At 38.7% G+C, this 23,857-nt stretch overlaps 1 protein-coding gene across 2 annotated transcripts in view; it reads right to left on the bottom strand.

Annotated features, from left to right (window-relative positions):
- Nucleotides 1-825: 825 nt before the first annotated feature.
- Nucleotides 826-23,857, bottom strand: part of Prb3 (proline-rich protein BstNI subfamily 3) — a 35,929-nt gene continuing 12,897 nt past the window's right edge. The window contains exons 1-4 of one of the 2 annotated variants that reach the window (NM_139184.2): nucleotides 5,527-5,631; nucleotides 3,273-3,512; nucleotides 2,312-3,077; nucleotides 826-1,001 (exon numbers count right to left, since the gene is read on the bottom strand). In NM_139184.2, coding sequence (NP_631923.1) covers nucleotides 2,329-3,077; nucleotides 3,273-3,512; nucleotides 5,527-5,590 — 1,053 coding nt within the window. In that variant the 5' untranslated portion in view covers nucleotides 5,591-5,631 and the 3' untranslated portion in view covers nucleotides 826-1,001; nucleotides 2,312-2,328. Of the gene's footprint in view, nucleotides 1,002-2,311; nucleotides 3,513-5,526; nucleotides 5,632-23,857 lie in introns of those variants that run through there. The other variant, XM_087655899.1, reaches the window with a different exon arrangement.

Genomic DNA, 23,857 nt, shown 5'->3' with positions numbered 1-23,857 from the left:
AAGAGTTGAAAAACTAATTCAAGTGAGAAGGAAACAAGAAATAATGTCACACATTTATTGAATTGCATAGATAAATGTGATCAATATATTTTCAGTAAATTTTATGAAATGGCCAAAAATCTAATATATCTGTGTCCAATGCTGTTATTCATAATTTTATCTGTCAAATGTATGAAAACCCAAAGTAAAATAGATAAGTATTGAATCAAATACTTGATTTTAAAATAACTTAATATTAGATTATATCAGAAAGACTCAAATTAATTACAGCTTAAGATCTACTATTCTTATGCGCAATGTACTTGTATTTAGATAAAATGTTGGAGGCAGGAAAATGTAGTGGCAGAGCGAAACTTGAAACCATTCTTGTTTACATAGTGAGGTTTAACCCACAAGGGTTACATAGTGAGAACTTCTTTATATCTTTTAAAACCAAACCAAGAAGAAAATTTTTAAGCATATGAAAAGCCAGAACTGAAATCAGGGAAAAGGTTTATGAGAGAACCAGCTTAGAGCCACATCCATCTCAGGAACCTGGTTCTTCTATAGAAATTTTAAGAATCAGTGATTTGCATGCTATGCATTCCTTGTCTCTGTAAAATGGTAAGATTTAATAAAAATTATTAAAATAGCTTATGTCATTTCCTTTACTCTGTAAAATGAAGATCAGTCTGAGAGTAACCCATATCTTCACATAAAATGGAGCTCATTGGTAAATGAGGAAAAGAAGTTTTCCAAAAACACACAGGAAAAACAGTCATGGATGTTCTAATTTTTGTATCCTTACCTTCCATCCATCAAGAAAAGAGACAACACAAGAAGAAATTGCATTCTGGCTTTTTATTGTGAAACTGAAGATATAGTTTAGCTTCCAATGGTATACCTTATCTGTGTAACTTGTGATGTGTAGTATAGGTCAATCTTGCATTCAGTCTTTTAAGTGTTGAGATGACAAAGGATAGCTTCAGTGACATAACTTCTGATGAGTACTTTATCATTTCCTATATACAAATAAAAAACAAAGCCAATAAAGATCATAGACCTGGATCACTATAGGAAACAGTTTCTGGCTCCTTCTGCATTCATTAACAATAGCAAAAAGCCCAACTTCATGGATTTTTGTCTCCTTCCCACTTTCTTGTTCCTTATAATGTTTTGTTTGCTCATATTAGTCACCCAACACAGTATGTTCTTTCAACTGTGGCTTTTACCATGATGAAATACAGGTTATTCTAAGTTATCTTTCAGTTGCTTTTAGAAAGGAAAAGTGATGTGACAGAGTGGTCACTGTTAAATTTAACAGAGACATTGGAATACTTACAAGTACCTATGAACAGGGAATGAACAAATTATCATGAAATAGTTATGTAATAGATGCTGTACAATTATAAAGAAGAGTGAAGATGAAAAAGAAGCAATAGAGTGAGGAAAAGAGAAACAAATAATTGTAAATAAATATAAGAAGTTCGGGTAGAGAAAAATGAAATGTAAGATTTTTAAAGCTATATTAATTGACATAGGAGTTTTCTGAGAAATAATTATTTGAAATGAACAGTAAATATTTATACATAATTATGAAATAATTCATTGGGAAAATCGAATATTTGAACACAGTATCATAAAAGTAATTCTTAATAAGGTTTTCAGTGAGAGATGTGGAGAATTAAAAATAAGATAGAAATTTAAAATTTAGCAGCATATTGATTTTCGGTGTTAAATTATTATTTTATTTTACTTTTAGTTTGAGAATGTGTCAATGAACCAAGCAATCATTTGAAAGTCTACAAGATACAGAAACAAGTCTTAAGAGAGACATTGAACCTGAACACTTTTGTGTTAAGCAGAGTTAAGTTTGTTAGGATGAAGGCATGAGATGGAAAATCGGTGAAGTTGAGAAAGGAAGCAGAAACTTCAGAGAAGACAGAGAGTCCCACACCAATGCTGGCCAAATATAAATAAATAACAAAACAAAACAAAAACAATGGAAAAATAAAGTACACTGATATAACACTTCAAGAAAATAAATATTGTACAGAAGATTTTTAAAAAGCAAAGAAAATATTGGACTAAAAAATATAGAATTGTGTTTCCATTACCGTCTAGCTTAGTATGTTCTCAGTTTAATTTAGGGCTCTGTAAATGAGGAAAGTGTAGGTCTTTGCTGAGTGAATAAAGCATAACTTTAGCAGACACTGAATTTAGGTTAGTGAAGTAGCTGGCCTTATCATTTTGTCCTTTGATTTTATTGGAAACAATGTTAGTGCTTTCTTGGGGTCACTTAGTAAGAATTGATGGTGTTATATATGATTACCTCTTCTTGTGCCTGTGTCAGTAGGCAGGAGGAGGAGGTTGAGATCCTAACTGATTGCCTCCATCTTGCTGTGGTGTACGTTGATAGTCAGGGTGAGGAGGATGATCTGGTAGAGGAGAATGAGGATGCTGATTCTGGTTGCCTTGACCAGGTAGAGGAGGACGAGGTTGAGTCTGGTTGCCTTGACCTGGTCGAGGAGGACGAGGCTGAGTCTGGTTGCCTTGACCTGGTCGAGGAGGACGAGGCTGAGTCTGGTTGCCTAGGTCTGGATGGGGAGGACGAGGCTGAGTCTGGTTGCCTTGGTCAGGGTGAGGAGGACGAGGCTGAGTCTGGTTGCCTTGGTCAGGGTGAGGAGGACGAGGCTGTGTCTGGTTGCCTTGGTCAGGGTGAGGAGGACGAGGCTGAGTCTGGTTGCCTTGATCAGGGTGAGGAGGACGAGGCTGTGTCTGGTTGCCATGGTCAGGGTGAGGAGGACGAGGCTGAGTCTGGTTGCCTTGGTCAGGGTGAGGAGGGCGAGGCTGTGTCTGGTTGCCATGGTCGGGGTGAGGAGGACGAGGCTGAGTCTGGTTGCCTTGATCAGGGTGAGGAGGATGAGGCTGAGTCTGATTACCATGGTCTGGGTGAGGAGGACGAGGGTGAGTATGATTGCCTTGACCTGGTTGAGGAGGACGAGGCTGTGTCTGGTTGCCTTGATCAGGGTGAGGAGGACGAGGCTGTGTCTGGTTGCCATGGTCAGGGTGAGGAGGACGAGGCTGAGTCTGGTTGCCTTGACCTGGTCGAGGAGGACGAGGCTGAGTCTGATTACCATGGTCTGGGTGAGGAGGACGAGGGTGAGTATGATTGCCTTGACCTGGTTGAGGAGGACGAGGCTGTGTCTGGTTGCCTTGATCAGGGTGAGGAGGACGAGGCTGTGTCTGGTTGCCATGGTCAGGGTGAGGAGGATGAGGCTGAGTCTGGTTGCCTTGGTCAGGGTGAGGAGGACGAGGCTGTGTCTGGTTGCCATGGTCAGGGTGAGGAGGACGAGGCTGTGTCTGGTTGCCTTGGTCAGGGTGAGGAGGGCGAGGCTGTGTCTGGTTGCCATGGTCGGGGTGAGGAGGACGAGGCTGAGTCTGGTTGCCTATGTCTGGATGAGGAGGACGAGGCTGTGTCTGGTTTCCATGATCAGGGTGAGGAGGAAGAGGCTGAGTCTGGTGGCCATGGTCTGGGTGAGAAGTAAGAGGATGAGTCTGGTTGCTATGGTCAGGTTGAGGAGAGCGAGGTTGTGTGTGGTCCCCCCCAATATGTGGTGGTCTGTGTGGGTGGTGGTGTGGTAGGTGTTGGGTGGTGGGTATGGGAGTGGTTTTCTCCACCATGGAGGAAGGAAGGGAGGTGAAGAGTGTGAATGTAAGTAGCTGCTTTCACTGTGAGGTGCTCCTGTTTGAGAGGTTTCCTCTTGACTTCCACTATTAGCAGAGACTCTGAATGTGTGTTCTCCAGGTATTAGTCTCTTAAGTGTATGCTCATCCAGATACATTGTCACTGTAAGTATCATCCAGAAAGTAAGAGAGTAACATTACCTTGCATTTGTCTGACCTCATCACATATTGGCAGTCTAGACCTATTTGTCAGAAGCCAACTAACATCATGTCCATTTCTTGGTCTTGATAGTTTTTCTATACTCAACTAATTTGGGTATCTCTTATCTATGCTCCTGAAATGAGTAGATTTTCTTAAATTTCTCCACAAAATGTGATGTTAGATTAAATGCATTACAATCCCCAGGAAACAAAGTTATATATGGTAATGATAGGCTTTCTATGAACTTTAGTCTCACTGCACATACTATGCATTGAGACAAAGAGAGTTTTTCAAGGATCTAAAAATGGAGAGTGAACCAAGAAAGATAAAAAAATAAAATGTTCTCACCAGATTCTCTGAATATTCACACTGAAAATTGTTCTGTAGTATCAATAATGATATGCAGAGATAAGAAGCAAAGAAAGAATTTTCTGTTCAGTATTAAAAATGAAACTAAGTATGTTTTAGGGGAATGCTGAGAAAGAGTGAAATAGCTTAACAAGCCATAAAGAAGTCAAAATAAGTAGGCTTTGCATTTGGGAGCCTTCTCTCAGCAGTCAGTTCTCCTTTGGGGAACATGCAAGCTACTACTGGATTAGAACCCAGGCCATATTCTTATTCAAACTGGTGTCACCCAGAATTAGCAGTATGGAAGAGTTGCATAAATTATTTTGTGTGACTTCTATTCATCATCTCTATAATTTGTGTGAGCCTAACAACAATATTCTGAAATGCTTCAAAAGAGTGTGATTACTGAATCTCAATGACCTGCCAAAAGTGAAGACAACATTTTGCTGTCCTAGAATCCTTCAAAACTTAAAACTAGCATTTGCTATGTTTATTTCAAGGCCAAGTTTTACTACATAATTATGACAGTTTAATTCATTATTTTCTTTCCTTATGTTTGCAAGATTTCTCAAGAAGATAATAAAAGTATAAACATCTATACTATGTCACATGTGCTACATGTAAGTGTATTCTGAATGTGAGAGTAAAAATCTACTGATAAATGAAGAGCTGTATGTATCCAATAGTGGCTGAGAGAGGAAGAATGAGTTTTCTCTAGGGGTGAAGAACTAGTTTTCTCTAGTTGATGAATCCAAACCCAAGTAGTCAGCCTTAAACACCTCTACATAGCTGCAATACTTGATAGACAGTTCTCTATCACTTTCTCTCTTTCTCTCTATATATCTCTCTCTATTCCTTTCCCTCCCTCCCTTCTTCATCCATTCTCTCTGTCTGTGTATATGTGTGTAGTTGCAGTACTAATAAGGAAGTTTCAAATTTGAGAAAGAGTAGGAAACGGAGGATGAGTTGAGGAAAGGAAGTGAAAAGAAAACTCTATATAAAGTATTCATGTATGAAATCCCTGCATCAACTTATAGATTCAAAAATGTGTAAATTTGACTTTTCTATCATTAGATGCCTATCTTACTGTATAAAGTGTCAGTCTTACTATCCAATTCTCTATTTTCCTAGCAATTTTGATGTACATTTATCTTTTTCATCTCTCCTGCACCCATTATACAACACACTAGCTTCCTCAGTATACATAATACATTGATCATAATTTGATAACCTCCATCTACCTCCCTTTTTCCTACAGTATTTTTTCTTAGCACTAGACAAAAAATCCACCCCAACTTATTTCCTTATACCTTCATGTGAGCTTTGAACTGAGCTCAGGGGCAGCAGGACCACTGTCAGCAGAACCACCAGCATCCTGAGGAGGCTCTGGAGTTTTTCTCAATCCTTCCTAGAAGACAGAAGAAAAAGAACCAACACTCCTTATAGAGAGATTCAGAACAATGGTACTTTTGAGTTCCCTACAGGATGACCTCAAACCTGGCAAACAGTATTCTTTGCATCCCTGACTTCACTTGGGACTTAGCCCATAACATATCACGGTTAGGAAGACTGTCATTGTTTTACTTATAAAAGATATGCCATGTGACTTCAGAAACTAATCTTGTTGATGGAATATTATGTAAGGTTCCAGTACCCATATTCAAAGTAAAGTTTTGACATAATTTAAATTTCAGTCTGTTTTATGAGACTATCTGTTCTTCAAATATATGTTGTTGGGGGAAAGTGATATTAGTCACCAGTATTCTATCACAAAGGGAAGGCAGCAGATATTTCTGATGATCTTTATAACCTAAATTCTATCAGTCACATTGTATGTCCTGTGTACATGATATTCAGTCAAAATTTTTATTAATGCAGCAGTCATTTCAACCCAGGTCTCAAATTCATTAGGATATCACACTAAAACAGGTGGTAAATGAAGGTAGACACTGATTCTATCCTATTTCATAAAGATTGTACAAGGTATTCAGGGTCTATCCTGCATCAGTGTTCTAGAGCACCAAGGCTTCACTGATTTTCATATAAATTATAGTAGCTAAGTTAACTATGCAAATCATCAAGAGTTTAATATAGGGTTCCACTTTCCTTTTCAAAGTACACTACGTGGATCCCTGTAGTAAATACCACCAACTTTCTTGTCATCACTCTGATGGCCCAGCCTTACTTACAACACCTACACCAAGGAAAGAGAGATTTTGGTATTACAGCTGCCATTGTTGCAGTAACATCAAAAAGATATTACTGGGGCAATAATAGCTGTTGTTGGTTTGACCAAGAGAGCCACTACAGCAGAGACTATCAATGCTGTAGTCTTTAAGTCAGCTGAGGTGCTACAGGCACAATATGTACTAAGTCAGCATCTTTACTAAGCCATTCACATTTTAAAACAACAGATTGACTTACTGGCAGAAGAGTTGGCACTTGTTAGGGACATGTCTCTATTGGCATGCAACCGCGGGATTCATTTACTCTGCCTAACCTCTTACCAGGTACATAACTCCACTGAAGCTTGAAAGCAGTTGGCTCAGTATTTTAAAGGCATCCAGTCAGACAAATTCTTTAACTATTCTGTACCATTAAGGTAAAATATAAACAACCTCAATGTGACCAGCATATCTGTGCAGTCCCTAGATGCTGGGTTCTTGGGAAAAGTGTGGGACAATATTAAGGGGCTCCTTGACCTCTTATGGATAGCCACTTATGCTATGATGGGAGGAATGGTCATACTAATAATTATTTTGTTTAAGTGCCTCACACAGCACATCTCCAGGCAGTGTTCTAAAAAGAAGGCAACCCTCAATGTGCTGATGACTCTCAAAAATCCCAATTGTGGCCCCCTCTAAGGAACTGATCAAAGCATGGATGGCAGAAACCTGCGACACCACAATGCAGCATGTTCCTAATCCCCACCCAACCCCATTGTGTGACATGCCTCCAGAGTTATATCTCTTTGAGGGCTGGTAGTCTGAGGGCTGGTAATCAAGGTCAGGTAAGATCTGGAAGACAGGACAACATAAGACAGGCAAAGTACAGTATACTGGCAGTCCTCCAAGGTGGGGCCAACAACGTTGGAGCACTGGCACCCTGCTCCCACTAGGCTGTAAATATCTAAAAACAAAAGGATGGACATGAAGCAGGAATGGTGGTGCCACCTCTATGTAAATGCTGGGAGACTGTGCAGCTGCAAAAGCTTCTCAAGCAGAAGGACCTAATTGAAGACTTCTTCTGACACCAGCATTCCTGCAGGAGGACCTAATTGAGGAATGCCTGAGAGAACAATGATGGGTAGTGCAAATAAAATCCATCTCAGCAGGAACTGCTGTTTAGAATAGATACTTTCTTAGGACCAATGAGGACATGGGTGGCGGGTATTAAATGAGCTTGCAGCTGTGTGCAGATGAGCTATGGCATTTCTCACTTTCTCACATAATCTGTGATGCTGACTCTGCACCAACTCATCCCTAACCCCCATGATCAAGTAGGGGCCAGTGAAGAACTGTCCATCACACAGGCCACAATGGGATATTAATGGAGTTTGAGGGAGGAATTTGGACTGATTACAGGTAGGAGGGCACTTTGGAGATGTGTTTGGAAGGTACAGTCAATTGGATTGTCTAGCAGTCAGTGTCACAGAGACTGAGAAAATACAAAATTTTGGTATTTGGATAAAAGCAGGTACAAGATGGTTACAAAAAGTATGGTTGATACAGAACTTAAAACGTCAATAAGTCAGCGGAGAGACAAGATTGCCTATCAGAGCATTGTAGAAAAAAATTGCAATGTTATTTGAGAAAGCTGAAAAAGTTGTTTATGAAATAGATTAAAAATGTTTCTTATAGGCGGATTCTGGCCCACAGCTCACTGCTCCCAAACTCCTTGGGAAAGAGAGCTCACCGCCCAGACAGGTGGGCACTGCTGAGACTGTAGAGCAGGAGAGACCACCAATACTACCCACCCATGCCCATATCCCTGGCTCAAGAGGAAACTATTTAGGGCCTCTGGAAACTGGAAGATAGGGGCACTCGAGCGGCAGGTCCCCTGTGGTCCGGACACCACCCAGACAAGAAGGGACCCAATCAACAGTTCTCTGCACCCAAATTCCATGGGAGGGAGAGCTAAAACTTTAGAGAGGCAGACATACCTGGGAAGCAAGAAGAGACTACACTCAGCCCACATCTCTGACTCCAGGGGAAATCACCTAACGACATCTGGGACCCTGTGCACAGGAGGCATGGGAAAGGCAGCATAGGCACTCCTGGTTGCCGCCCTCACAAGGAGCTCAAAAGGAACTGCCCAGGAGCCACAGGGGACCACAGGTAAAATCAAATTTTCTGCTCCAAGTGATCTGCCTGGTGGACTCAGGACACAGGCCCACAGGAACAGCTAAAGACCAGTAGACAGGAAAGACTACACGTCCAAAAGCAGAACACTATGTTGCCATAACTGGCTGAAAGAAAGCAGGAAACAGGTGTACAACACTCCTGAAAAACAGGCCTATAGGACGATATAGCCACTGTCAGAAATAGCAGAACAAGGTAAACCAGAGACAATCTGATGTCAAGAGGCAAGCATAGAAACCCAAGCAACGGAAACCAAGACTACATGGCATCATCAGAGCCCAATTCTCCCAACAAGGCAAACATTGAATATCCAAGCAAAGCAGAAAAGCAAGATCTAGATTTAAAATCACATGTGATCATGATGATGTAGGACTACAAGAAAGACATAAAGAACTCGCTTAGAGAAATGGAGGAAAACATAAATAAACAAGTAGAAGCCTATAGAGAAGAATCACAAAAATCACTGAAAGAATTCCAGGAAACAAACAGGTGAAGGAATTAAAGATGGAAATAGAAGCAATAAAGAAAGCACAAAGGGAGACAACCCTGGATATAGAAAACCAAAGGAAGAGACAAGGAGCCGTAGATAAAAGCATCACCAACAGAATACAAGAGATAGAAGACAGAATCACAGGAGCAGAAGATTCCATAGAAATCATGGACACAACTGTCAAAGATAAAGTAAAATGGAAAAAGCTACTGGTCTAAAACATACAGGAAATCCAGGACTCAATGAGAAGATCAAACCTAAGGATAATAGGTATAGAAGAGACTACCATCTCAAAGGACCAGTAAATATCTTCAACAAAATCATAGAAGAAAACTTCCCTAACCTAAAGAAAGAGATGCCCATAAACATACAAGAAGCCTACAGAATACCAAATAGAATGGACCAGAAAAGAAACTCCTCCCGTCACATAATAGTCAAAACACCAAATGTACAAAGAAAGAAAGAATATTAAAAGCAGTAAGGTAAAAAGGTAAAGTATTAAGGTAGACCTATCAGAATCACACCAGACTTCTTGCCAGAGACTATGAAAGCGAGAAGATCCTGGGCAGATGTCGTACAGACCCTAAGAGAACACAAATACCAGCACAGGTTACTGTATCCAGCAAAACTCTCAATTAACATAGATGGAGAAACCAAGATATTCCATGACAAAACCAAATTTACAGAATATCTTACTACAAATCCAGCCCGATAAAGGATAATACATGGCAAAGGCCAACATTAGGAGGCAAGTTACACCCTGGAAAAAGCAAGAAACTAATCGTCTTGGCAACAAAACAAGGAGAAGAAAAGCATACAAACATAATCTCACATCCAAATACAACAGGAAGCAACAATCACTATTCCTTAATATCTCTCAACATCAATGGACTCAAATCCCCAATAAAAGTACATAGATTAACAAACAGGATATGCAATGAGGACCCTGCATTCTGCTGCCTACAGGAAACACACCAGAGAGACAAAGACAGACACTAAGCTCAGAGTGAAAGGCTGGAAAACAAATTTCCAAGCAAATGGTCAGAAGAAGCTAGCTGGAGTAGCCATTTTAATATCGAATAAAATCGCTTTTCAACCAAAAGTCATCAAAAAAGATAAGGAAGGACATGTCATATTCATCAAAGGAGAAATCCACCAAGATGAACTCTCAATCCTAAATATCTATGCTCCAAAAACAAGGGCACCTACATACATAAAAGAAACACTATTAAAGCTCAAAGCACACATTGAACCTCACACAATAATAGTAGGAAATTTTGACACCCCACTCTCATCAATGGACAGATCATGGAAACAGAAATTAAACAGAGACATAGACAGACTAAGAGAAGTCATGAACCAAATGGACTAAACAGATATTTAGAGAACATCTTATCCTAAAACAAAAGGATATACCTTCTTCTCACCACCTCATGGTACTTTCTCCAAAATTGACCATATAATTGGTCACAAAACAGGCCTCAATAGATACAAAATGATAAAAATAATCCCACGTGTCCTCTCAGACAAACAAGGGCTAAAGCTGGTCTTCAACAACAATAAGGGAAGAACGTCTACATATATATGTCAATTGAACAATGTTCTACTCAATGATAAACAGTTCAAAGAAGGAATATAGAAAGAAATTAAAGACTTGTTAGAATTTAATGAAAATGAAGATACAATATACCCAAACTTATGGGACACAATGTAAGCTGTGCTAAGAGGAAAACTCTTAGCTCTGAGTTTCTGCAGAAAGAAACAGGAGAGAGCATATATCAGCATCTTGACAGCAACTAAAAGCTCTAGAACAAAAACAATCAAATACACCCAGGAGGAGTAGAAGGCAGGAAATAATCAAACTCAGAGCTGAAATCAACCAAGTAGAAACAAAAAGGACCATACAAAGAATGAACAGAACCAAAAGTTGGTTCTTTGACAAGATCAACACGAAAGATAAACCCTTAGCCAGACTAATGAGAGGACACAGAGAGTGTGTAAAAATGAACAAAATCAGAAATGAAAAGGGAGACATAACTACAGTATCAGAGGAAATTCAAAAATTCATCAGATCCTACTACAAAAGCCTATATTCAACAAAACTTTAAAATCTGGAGGAAATGGACAATTTCCTAGACAGTTAGCGGGTACTGAAGTTAAATCAGGAACAGATAAACCATTAAAGCAACCCCAAAACTCTTAAAGAAATAGAAGCAGTCATTAAAGGACTCCCAGCCAAAAAGAGCCCAGGTCCAGATGGGTTCAGTGCAGAATTCTATCAGACCTCCATACAAGACCTCATTCCAATACTATCCAAACTATTCCACAAAATTGAAACAGATGGAGCGCTACCAAATTCCATCTGTGAAGCCACAATTACTCTTATATCTAAACCACACAAAGACCCAACAAAGAAAGAGAACTTCAGACCAATTTCCCTTATGAATATTGAAGAAAAAAATACTCAATAACATGTTGTCAAACTGAATCCAAGAGCACATCAAAATAATCATCCATCATGATCAAGTAGGCTTCATCCCAGGCATGCAGGGATGGTTTAATATATGGAAAACCATCAACGTAATCCATTATATAAACAAACTGAAAGATAAGAACTACATGATCATTTCATTAGATGCTGAGAAAGCATTTGACAAAATTCTACAGCCCTTCATGATAAAAGTCCTGGAAAGAATAGGAACTCAAGGTCCATAGTTAAACATAGTAAAAGCCATATACAGCAAACCAATAGATAACATTAAACCAAATGGAGAGAAAATTGAAGCAATCCCACTAAGATCAGGGACTAGACAAGGCTGCCCACTCTCTCCCTATTTATTCAACATAGTTCTAGAAGTTCTAGCCAGAGCAATCAAACAGCAAGTGGAGATCAAAGGTATACAGATTGGAAAAGAAGAAGTCAAAATATCCCTATTTGCAGATGACATTATAGTATATTTAAGTGATCCCAAAAGTTCCACCAGAGGACTGCTAAACCTGAGAACCACCTATAGCAAAGTGACTGGGTATAAAATTAACTCAAATAAATCAGTAGTCTTCCTCTACACAAAAGAGAAACAAGCCGAGAAAGGAATTAGGGAAACAACAACCTTCATAATAGTCCCAAATAATATAAAATAGCTCAGTGTGACTTTAACCAAGCAAGGGAAAGATCTGTATGATAAGAACTTCAAGCCTCTGAAGAAAGAAATTGAAGATCTCAGATGTAAAGATCTCCCATGCTCATGGAATGGCAGGATTAACATAGTAAAAATGGCCATTTTAAAAAAAGTGATCTACAGATTCACTGCAATCCCCATCAAAATACCAATCCAATTCTTCAGAGAGTTAGACAGAACAATTTGCAAATTCATCTGGAATAACAAAAAGCCCAGGATAGCTAAAACTATCCTCAACAATAAAAGGAATTCCAGGGGAATCACTATCCCTGAACTCAAACAGTATTACAGAGCAATAGTGATAAAAACTGTATGGTATTGGTACAGGGACAGACAGTTGGACCAGTGGAATAGAATTGAAGACCCAGAAATGAACCCACATACGTATGGTCAGTTGATTTCTGACAAAGGAGCCAAAACCATCCAATGTAAAAAAGATAGCATTTTCAGCAAATGGTGCTGGTTCAACTGGATGTCAGCATGTAGAGGAATGCAGATCGATCCATGCTTATCACTCTGTACAAAACTTAAGTCCAAGTGGATCAAGGACCTACACATCAAACTAGATACACTCAAACTAAGAAAAGAAAAAGTGGGGAAGCATCTCGAACACATGGGCACTGGAGAAAATTTCTTGAACAAAACACCAATGGCTTATGCTCTAAGATCAAGACTCAACAAATGGGATCTCATAAAACTGCAAAGCTTCTGTAAGGCAAAGGACACTGTGGTTAGGACAAAACGGCAACCAACAGATTGGGAAAAGATCTTTACCAATCCTACAAAAGATAGAGGGCTTATGTTCAAAATATACAAATAACTCAAGAAGTTAGACTGCAGGGAGACAAATAACCATATAAAAAATGGGGTTCAGAGCTAAACAAAGAATTCACAGCTGAGGAATGCTGAATGGCTGAGAAATACCTAAAGAAATGTTCAACATCTTTAGTCATACGGTAAATGCAAATCAAAACAACCCTGAGATTTCACCTCACACCAGTGAGAATGGCTAAGATCATAAACTCACATGAGAGAAGATGCTGGTGAAGATGTGGAGAAAGAGGAACTCTCCCCCATTGTTGGTGGGATTGCAGACTGGTACAACCATTCTGGAAATTAGTCTGGAAGTTCCTCAGAAAATTGGACATTGAACTACCTGAGGACCCAGCTATACCTCTCTTGGACATATACCCAAAAGATGCCCCAACATATAAAAAAGACACGTGCTCCACTATGTTCATAGCAGCCTCATTTATAATAGCTAGAAGCTGGAAAGAACCAGATGTCCTTCTACAGAGGAATGGATACAGAAAATACGGTACATCTACACAATGAAATATCACTCAGCTGTCAAAAACAATGACTTTATGAAATTTGTAGGCAAATGGAGGGAACTGGAAAATGTCATCCTGACTGAGGTAAGCCAATCACAGAAAAACATACATGGTATGTATGCATTCATTGATAAGTAGCTATTAGCCCAAAAGCTTGAATTACCGTAGATGCACAGAACACATGAAACTCAAGACGGATGATCAAAATGCGAATGCTTCACTCCTTTTTTAAAAGGGGAACAAGAATACCCTTGGCAGGGAAGAGGGAGGCAAAGATTAAAACAGAGGCAGAAGGAACACCCATTCAGAGCCTGCCTGCCCCATGTGGCCCATACATGCCAATTCTTAGGCAAATGGATAAAATTAAAAAATATCATCCTGAGTGAGTTATCATAGTCAGAAAAGAATGATCACTGATAAGTGAATATTAGCCCCAATGCTCAGAATACCCCAGAAACAACTCACAAAACATGAATCTCAACAGGAGAGAAAACCGAAATGTGGATGTTTCAGTCCTTTTTAGAATGGAGAACAAAATACTCACAGGAGGAAATATAGGGACAAAGATTGGAGCAGGAACTGCAGAGAAGGTCATCCAGAGACTGCCCCACCTGGGCATCCATTCCATATGCAACCACCAAACCAAGTCAGTATTGCTGATGCCAAGAGGTGCATCCTGCCAGGACCCTGATATGAATGTCTCCTGAGAGGATGTGCCAGAACCCTACTGATACAGATGAGGATGTTTCCAGCTAACCATCTGTCTGAGCATGGGGACCTCAATGGAGGAGCTAAAGAAAGGACTGATGGAGCTGAAGGGGTTTGCAACCCTATAGGAAGGACAACAGTATCAGCCAATCAGAAACCCCAAGATCTCCCAGGGACTAAAGCACCAATTAATGAATACAAATGTTGAAACCCATGACTCCAGATCCATATATAGCAGAGGATGGCATTGTCTGACATCAATAGGAGGAGAAGCCATTCATCCTGTGAAGGTTCATTTGTGCAGTATAGTGGAATGCCTGGGTGTTGAGGTGGGAGTGAATGTGTGGGAGTTGGAGAATCTTCATGAAAGTAGGGAAAGGGGGATGGGATATGGGAGAGGGGGAAAGGGAATAACATTTGAAATGTAAATACATAAAATAGCCAATAAAAAACTCTCCTAGTTAAACTACCTTCCTCATTCTTTTCTCTGACTCCGTCTTAACTTACTTACCTTTCCTCTCTTTTCAATTTAGAGAAGAATAATCCTATTCCTTCAAATCTTTCTCTGATACTCCTGTTTTTTGTCTACTCAACTAGATATCACTTTCAAACAGGTGCTTCTTTCTAACTTCACATTCACTCTTTGATGTTAAATATAAGAACTTGTCTTTATTACAGTCAAATGGCCTAAAAGTATGTGCTAAGGGCAGAACAACAGCACACCAAGAAACAGGGCTTTTTTCCCCAAAGAAATAGCATAATCTTGGGATTCATAGTGTGATCAAATATTCTGCAACAGTACTTATTAAAAATGCAAGCAAACAATTTAAAAACAGTACAAATTTCTCAAAAGAAAAATAAATTATATGTCTAAGAAATGTTTTCAATGTTCTCAACATCTGTAGCCACCAGGGAAACAGATTACAGTGCTTTTAGAGATTGTTTTACCCCATTCAGAAAGACCATCATCTTGAAAACAAATTATAACAAATACTGAATGTAGCAGAAAGGTGAACACTGCTGATTGGAGTGTAGAATGATGAAGCACAGTCAGCTTTGCAATGCTGCAAATCATTTTGAAGATATTTTTAAAGAGAAAGAAAAGAAATGTGAGTAAAACTACCAAGTTTAGCCCACTTTTATTACTCATGCATGTACACCCAAAGTATATTTTATACCCTTCTGGTGCAGAAGTATTTGCAGAAATTTATCACAGTTATATGTACAATAACTAAGACATGGAATCAAACTCAATGTTTATCAACAGAAGCAGAGATAATACAAAGGTAGTACATAGACATAACAGAATTATTTCTCTGCAAAGACAAATAAAATCATGAAATTTTATGTCAGTGAATGGGACTGGGAAAATTTTATTGAGTAAGAAAAATTCATTCCAGAAAGATAACACTGTCTAAGATAAAAATCCTAGTTTGAAATGTCTTGTATTGTTTGTTTACCTTTGCAAGATAACACCAGTAGGCCAGAAAGGCAGCTTTGGTAAACATCCTTAAAGGAATGAAGCAGCATAGTGTTGGAATTGTTACTGCTGGAAGAACATGCAGTAAGGAGCATGGTTCAAGGGAGTGATAAGCTTGAGTATGGCAAACATGACGCTGGAAGACCTTGCCCTCCTTCATTCCTTCTGACTTCCTAGAAACCATTAGACTGTATTCATGTTAGCAAACAAGGTCTAGTTCCTTATTTAGCCATTTTTTCTCCTGAGGCTTACAACCAAGATCCAGCTATCAAAATATTGAAGTCCAGCAACTGAAAGCCCCCTTTAGTGTACCTAATTAACACCAAAATTAGAGTGGGTAGTAAACATTTTGGAATTTGTTTCAAAAGAAAGAAGTGAAATAAAAGAGAAAAATGTACATAGATTTTAGGTTTATTTATTTACTGTATGTGTTCTTTCTTATCTCTGTGTACTCCACATGTGCCCATGGATCTATAGCATCCAGAAAAAAAAGGCATTAGATCTTCTAGAACTGGAGTTATAGGAAGCTTTGGAACACCCGAGGTGGGTGCTAGCATCCAAACCCAGGTCACCTGAAAGAGCAGCAAGTGCTATGAACAGCAGAATAATCTCTCCAGCTCCAACTCTTAGTGCTATTCTGAAGTGGAAATTTCTAGTTTCCATGTAAAGTCAGTTATGTTGGATGGTGCTTTGCCATGAAGACTGTTTTCCTGAAGTAGCCACAGGTGAAAGGATGCTTTGCTAAAGCAGGCACATTAAAGGATGAGTGATGAAGGACACTTCCTTTATGACATGTGTGTATTGGTTCGCCTTACATTGTATTGTTGAGATTCATTTCTCATGACTCCATGAAAAGAAAGGGACCAGATACTTCTCATGAGGTTCCTGCAGTTTTTTTGCCACTTGTGATGACTCAGGCCAATTGGCAAAGTGATGTCAGCTGATACAGACTCACATGGAGTTGATAAGACAGACTAATGTACTGAGGAAAGCTACATGGTGAGGCAAGACCCATGGAGGACTTGTGATGTATAGAGGGAGTATAAATAGGATTCACTGGACAGTAACCTGGTGTTTGTGTGGGGTGGTTGTGTGTGTGTGTGTGTGTGTGTGTGTGTGTGTGTGGCTGTGTGTTTCTCTCTCTCTATCTCTGCGTGTGAGACTGTGTGTGTGTGTTTGTGTGTGTGTGTGTGTGTGTGTGTGTGTGTGTGTGTGTGTGTGTGTGTTGGCTTGCTTGCACAGTCAGCTTTGCAATGCTTCTTGGTCTTGAGCCTTTGCTGATCTTCATTATGTTGGAAAGGTCACAGCAAACAACTTCCCCTGGTGTCTCTAATCGTTCTGATTCCTCCTGCTGACTCATTCAGATTCTGAGGGGTCCAGGCTATCTCCACTGCCTTGCCACTGTTGGTAATTCATGTTTCCTATCCCAATCCTATATTACTGAACAACTGGCATATTTGTGAAGTGTTGGTAAGTGGATTAGGCTGTCACAGATATTTTCTGTGAACTAAACTGCTGATTTCCTGACAAGTAAAATGGAATTTGTTCCAAGGAAAAATTTCTCAACCGGCCCATGGCCCCACATAATAAAAAACCTTTCTTTTCTACTACCTATGTTGAGTGATGGGGTTGAAAATAGATTAAAGCATTTAAGAGCCACTATTAAATATAGGACTGAGAAAAATATAAGTCTACACTATTCAATAAAAATTGGCTGTTAAAAAAGTCATAACAAGAAACCCCTAATTTTACATTATGGTGTACAGAGTTCTTGATCTATGTAGAGAATAAATGAAAGATTGAAAAAAAGACAAAAGGATGGTGCACACAACATTTGTGGGAAGCCTGTTTAAGTATTTATATCAGGTATGCATACAGAAGGTTTCGAAGCAGAAATGAAAGGGGCACAGACAGTTACTTTGTATCTCACATATATTCATATGATTCTATAAGAAATTAAGGAAACAAAAACAATCCTTTGGGTATCTTATGGTGTCACCAAGAAAACTAAATGAAGCACATCCAATATATACAATATCTGTAGCTGTATCCCTCTATCTGGAGCAAAGTTAATAGTCCCACGTTGTCATCAGAGCCTTGCCCTCCTGCTATCTTAGTTGTAGCCCTACTCATGACGTCTCAGTCAATGTTGAGAAGAATTTTATTATCATTTATCAAATGTGAACCACTCTAATCTGCTATGTATATCAGCATTCCAGATGTTTTACTATGAACAGGTATGATGGTTATCTCAGAAAAATTACCTAAATTGTTCATTGCTACAAATGATGTGAAAATTTGTAGTGATATCAGACGGATGGGTTTTGTTGTTGCTGTTGCTGTTTCCCCCTTAGATGATGATAGATGTATTCTGTAGTGAAATATATTAGCATTTGGTAATTTTCTATCATTCTATAAAAACAGAGATAATCTCACAGACTCATGGGGTTTAATAAAGAGAAAGAACAGTTGTTTGTTCTGAATATGGTTCAATGTTTATTGACAAGATGATTTTCTAGTGTCTACAGATAAAAGATGAGAAGAATGAGGAGATGAGGGATTCTGACCAGGTGTGGATTTGGTAAGCTTTGGGTGGGGAAAGTCAGATATGGAGCAGAGGAGAAACTAGCCAGGCATGTTCATGGGGAGTTTGCTAAGGAACTGGCTGTTCTAGTAGAACTCAGGCTACTCCTGAGCTAGATAAGTTCTGGAAGACTGTAGCTGAATTTGCCAAAAATCACACATCTTCGTGCCTTTTTGTGACCTTTTCCGGTGTCAGCAATATGTTAAAGAGACTATTGTTGAATTAAAAATGTCACCCAGGAACTCACCAGATAAAAGATAAAACAAACCAAATCAAAACCAAACAACCCCAAACAGGTTGTAGAAAAGAGGACTGGGAACACTGTCAGTTATTAGTGCCTGAATTGGGTTAAGTAATTTCTTATGCATCAGGTTCTTGGGGACCTGTAATTATTGAAGCAGTTAAGGAGTGGTGTTTTCATGTGACTCAGCTCTACCTCTTCTTACATATATGGATAACTATACAAGTCATCACCCCACATGGACACTTGCAAATTTCTCACTGCACTCCCCAAAATACCCACAATATGGAACCACCACATATGGAAGTACAGATGTAGTATTTTTAGAGCTTCAGTGTGGATGTTCATGATTTTGGCACAGTTTACTATCCCATTGTACCCTCAGAAGCTCCCACTCATGACTTTTTTTAAAAGTAAACAAACAAACAACACCAACAAAATCCCAAAACCTAAACAAACAAAAAGCTGATGATGATGGTGAAGGTATTGAGATTGAAAAATTGAAATTTTCCTGAGGCAAAGGAAGTGAAGCAGGCAAATATGGGATTAATGAAGCTTTAGCTAAGTACTCCATGGAAGGATATTCATTGATTACCTCAAAAAAGGATGATGTCAAAATTTGTTATGACATTTCAAGATCACACAAGAACATGCCAGAAAATGATGACTCCCAAACATAAGTCATACATCCACCAAGTAGAATTTGCTTTTGCTTCTGGAAAGCTAGTAGGTATGGAATTGAGGGTTGGTTATTCACCTGTACTACCAATTCAAGTCACCCTTTTGGTTTTATATTAAATTATCAAACATGACTACCCATATACTAATAATTCTGAGTATTTCACTATCATATATTAGCATTCTTTTATGCTTTTCTTCATGAATTCCTTTCTTTCTCTTTCCAGATTTTACTGAGGAGGATGTTAAGGCCTGGTAAACTAAAGCCTATCTAGCCACCTATTACTAGTGTTAGAAAGAAACATTCTCATATTCTATTACTCTTGTTAGAAGGGAAATCCCTTCTGCCAGTGCAAATTGCATATTCTGTTATGTTCTTTTCTTTGTTGTTCTTGAAAAACAATCAAATAGAAGTCAGTTAGAATATAGACATCCCCTTGGCACACACATTTAATCCCAAACAATGAAGTTAAGTTAGTTTGTAGAACGAAGCACCCATATTTGAAAATGATGGCTAATTGAGTTGCAAAAAAAGTGACGAATCAGAAAAGATTTGGCAGAATGGGATATGTCCAACATTTCAATAAACAGGAATGAGAACCTACTTAAGAGAGCAGGTTAGAGGGAGAGACAAAGGAGGCAGTTTTACCAGAAGAGTTTTAGTGAGACAGGATAAACACAGAGAGCAAGATAGAAATAGGTAAAGATTGAATGAGCCAGGAAATGAGAATCCAGATTGGCAAATCCAGAACAGATTGGCAAAATTGGTATTCAACAATCAGAATAGTTAGTGGAAAGGTTGAGAAAAATCAGATAGAATCAGTCAGCTTGAGGAGGAGTTTGACCAAGAACAGCTGAGTTGAATGAGCCAAGGAGAGATCATAAATAAGAGAAACTGAGCTTATACAACAGGAAGTCTCAGAAACTGAAAATATTCTAGGCCTTGATAAGATTGTATAGAGGCTAGAAGCTTCCAGGACTAGGCCTAGGTTTGAAACAGAGGCAATATATAACCCACTTAAACAACAACTAAAGGAGAACAAATATTACTTAAATAGAAGATTTCACAACCCCTACTACTAGGGACTTAAGATGCTAGTAGCTTCTTGTTTGGCTTGTCTGCTATGTTGGCTGCTGTGAGGCAATAATAGACGAACTATGTTTCAAGCTTTTCTTGAAAGAAAGATTTTACTGTTTGTATGAGCTATATTCTGTTTGGATTATTTGGCTGTTTCTTCCTCACTGCAACTGTTTTCCTTTAAAATGGGCAAATAAGCTGCTTCAGTGTCTGAAAGTAAGCCAACACAGAGTGGCAGATAATAATAAGGGAAAGAAACAAAAATATAATACTGTTTTAGGAAGTACTGTGTGAACTATATTTCTGTAAATTTCACATTTGAAAGATGTACATTTAAACCGACCATTTTTTAATATTCAATAATTTAAATTATTAAATGTAAAGTAATGGGATAATATTTGTATGCATATATGTATGCTAACAAATGCTGTAATAAGACAGACTTCTGGTTCACCGTAGAATAAGATAGAGTTCTCCCTCCAATATATTAAAATTATTGATCAAATGAAGGATGGTACACTCGATCTTTGAATTCTGTAAATCTCACATTAGCTGAGGTAGAGTCCTGTAGAAAACAACAAGGGGGGGCTGGAGAGATGGCTCAGGGGTTAGGAGCACTGACTGCTCTTCCAGAGGTCCTGAGTTCAAATCCCAGCAACCACATGGTGGCTCACAACCATCTGTAATGAGATTTGATGCCCTCTTCTGCTGTGTCTGAAGACAGCTACAATGTACTTATATAGAATAAATAAATCTTTAAAAAAAAAACAACAAGGACACCAGGACTGTGCCTTATAAACAATAGAAAAGTAGAAAGGAGATGATATATGTTTAAGAATAAGAAGAAAAATGTTTTATGAAATCCTCCAAGATGTCTCAGCCAGGAGGATTTCAGGAAAACCAATCCTCAGAATATTACGGGAAACATAACCCCTTATCTACATCACATCTGATAAGTTAGAAACACTGATTCTTTACATAGTGAGAATATGGAGAAAATGGTTAAATCACTCGTTGTGTCACCCAGCAGCTCTCCAGATATACATTCAAATACACTTAAATGTTGTTCTAACTCCAGATGAAAAATGGTTAGTGGCAAACATATCAGTGAGAAACCCCGCCAAATGATCTCACAGGTAGAACCACACAAGCTAACAGCCTGAACCCAAACAGTAAGTTGAATGATGATTTTATGGGGTCATTAGAAGTGAGTTAGGATGGTCTCAGAAAAGGAGTCCCTCTCCATCAGAAGATGCATGGGGGTTCCTACAAAGACCAGAGCTGCTAGAGGCACAATGGGTGAGAGACAAGAAGGAACTATAGTTCAGCATGACTTAATCAACTGTTGGAAGTTAAAACATTGTCAGCTAAGTTTAGCACTGTACAATTTGAGGAAAAAAATTCCTGTTGTAATAAAATCACCTGTGCATACAGAGCTATATTAAATCAAATTTCAACTCGAAGTGTTTGTAACATGTCAGTTTTTCCAAGGATATAGCTTATGGAGATAGGTTATCTTTAGAGCCCAAGGAAGAATCTAGCATGGTCTCTATAATACAGATACTGTAGCATTCATTTAGTCTACCTCAAAACCCACTTATTCAAGCTTAGAGAATTCTTTGACCATACATAAAACACAAAGGTCACCTAGACTATTAGGTATCTCCAATTCTGTTTGATATGGCCTGGCTCTATACATGGTATAAATCACCAGGCTAATAAGCATCTTCATCCCTAGAATTTTGGGTGAAAATCAGGTTATGTGTCTCTTCCCCTAAAGAGGCCATCTTGTGTTTTTAAAATGCCTGTCTTTCTAGTGCTTCTATGTGTGAAAAGACCTTTGTGCTCCCGCCAAAAAAAAGTATATATTTCAAAGAGGAGAGATACCCAATAGTAGCACAAATGGTAAGAACTGGGAGAAAAACATGGAGATGGGGTAACAAGAAAATGAGATAAAAACAAAAAACAAAAACAAAAACAAAAATCAAGAAGACAATGAAGACACACAGAATGGGGAAAGGGAAGGGAGAGCAAACCTATAATCATATGCAAATGATGCAAGACGATGTCAGCTCTAGCTTCACTTTCCAAGTGCTCCCAGGTTTTTGTTTTTTTGTTTTTTTTAAAGAAAAATAATATATTTTATTGATTCCTTGTGAATGCCATCCATGTAACAATGTGTTTTGACTGTATTTGGCCCTAACCAGTTCTTTGACTCCTCTGGCATCTTCCACCACATATTCCATTCCAACTTTAAGTCCTCTTTAAGATTATTTGTTTTATGACCTCTTAGTCTAAAGGACCGAGGTTTTGTTTTGTTTTGTTTTGTTTTTGCAGATGTTAGTGAAATGAACTTTTATTTAGAATTAAAATATATAAAAAGACAGATGCTGAAGAAAACTCTAAAGTCAATGAAATATTATAAAGCCCAGGAAAATAAGTTTAACTGACAGTCATAAGCAAGATGCCAGAGGAGACTAGACTAGATATCCTGCCTGTGTATGGCCTATTTTAGGGTGAGTCAAAGTAGCCAGCGTGTCATTTGCAGAAGTAACAGGAGAAATGGCCAAAGTGGGAATGATAAGTTAGTAGGAGGTTTAAACTTAAAAAACCTAGCTTCTACATGTCTGATACCATAGTTAGAGATGATCTGGCATGCAAAGAATAACAACTTCACCTGAAGCGCTCAGCAGACAAAGGCTGCTTACTCACTGAGGAAAGAAAAATATCTTTTCCAAAGGCCCTCTTTCTTAGTAAGGGTTTCCATTGCTATAAAGAGAAAATATGTTCAAGGCTGCTATTATAAAAAATGTTTAATTGGGGCTGACTTATAAGTTTGGAAGTTGAGTCAGTTATCATCATGGTGGGAAATGGAGACATCCAGACTGGCCAGTGGCTGTAGGAACTGAGAGGTCTAACTACATTTTCATCAAACTGAAGCCAAGAGCAAACTATCTTCAGAGAACTAAGAGGACAGTCTCAAAGTCCACCCCTACAACAACATACATATTCCAACAAGGTCTCACCTCCTAATAGTACCACTACCTGTGACAAGTATATTAAAGCTATAAAACCCTCCTAAGATGAGGTTTTTTATTTATTGTATATATAAATATAGTATATACTGTATATTTGTGAGCATGCATGGGTGAAAGCTGGAGGAAGATGTCAGGGTTTTATTTCTTATTTCCATTTTCTTCTCTTAAGACTTGACTCTTACTAAACGTAGAGTGGCACTGCAAACTGTAATTGCAAAAGTTCATCCTGCCTCTGCTTTCTGTACTGCTGTAGTTTCAATTGTACATGTGGCCATAAATATTTTATATGTGGATTCTGGGAATTTGAATACAATTCCCCAGGTTTATCACAACATGCACATTTCCCACTGAGCCATATTTTCTGACACAGTAGGAGGTTTCCAACTCAATCCAGTCAATATTCTGGAAATTTATCAAGGCTGAATTAACATTTTCTCAAATATTAATTTTTGTTGCTCCAGACTTACCAG

The sequence above is a fragment of the Rattus norvegicus genome, chromosome 4, assembly GCF_021556685.1.
Source record: "Rattus norvegicus strain SHRSP/BbbUtx chromosome 4, alternate assembly SHRSP_T2T, whole genome shotgun sequence".
Classification (NCBI taxonomy): Eukaryota; Metazoa; Chordata; class Mammalia; order Rodentia; family Muridae; genus Rattus; species Rattus norvegicus.
The sequence above is the reverse complement of the archived record's forward strand: the minus strand, read 5'-3'. Positions and strand labels throughout refer to the sequence as shown.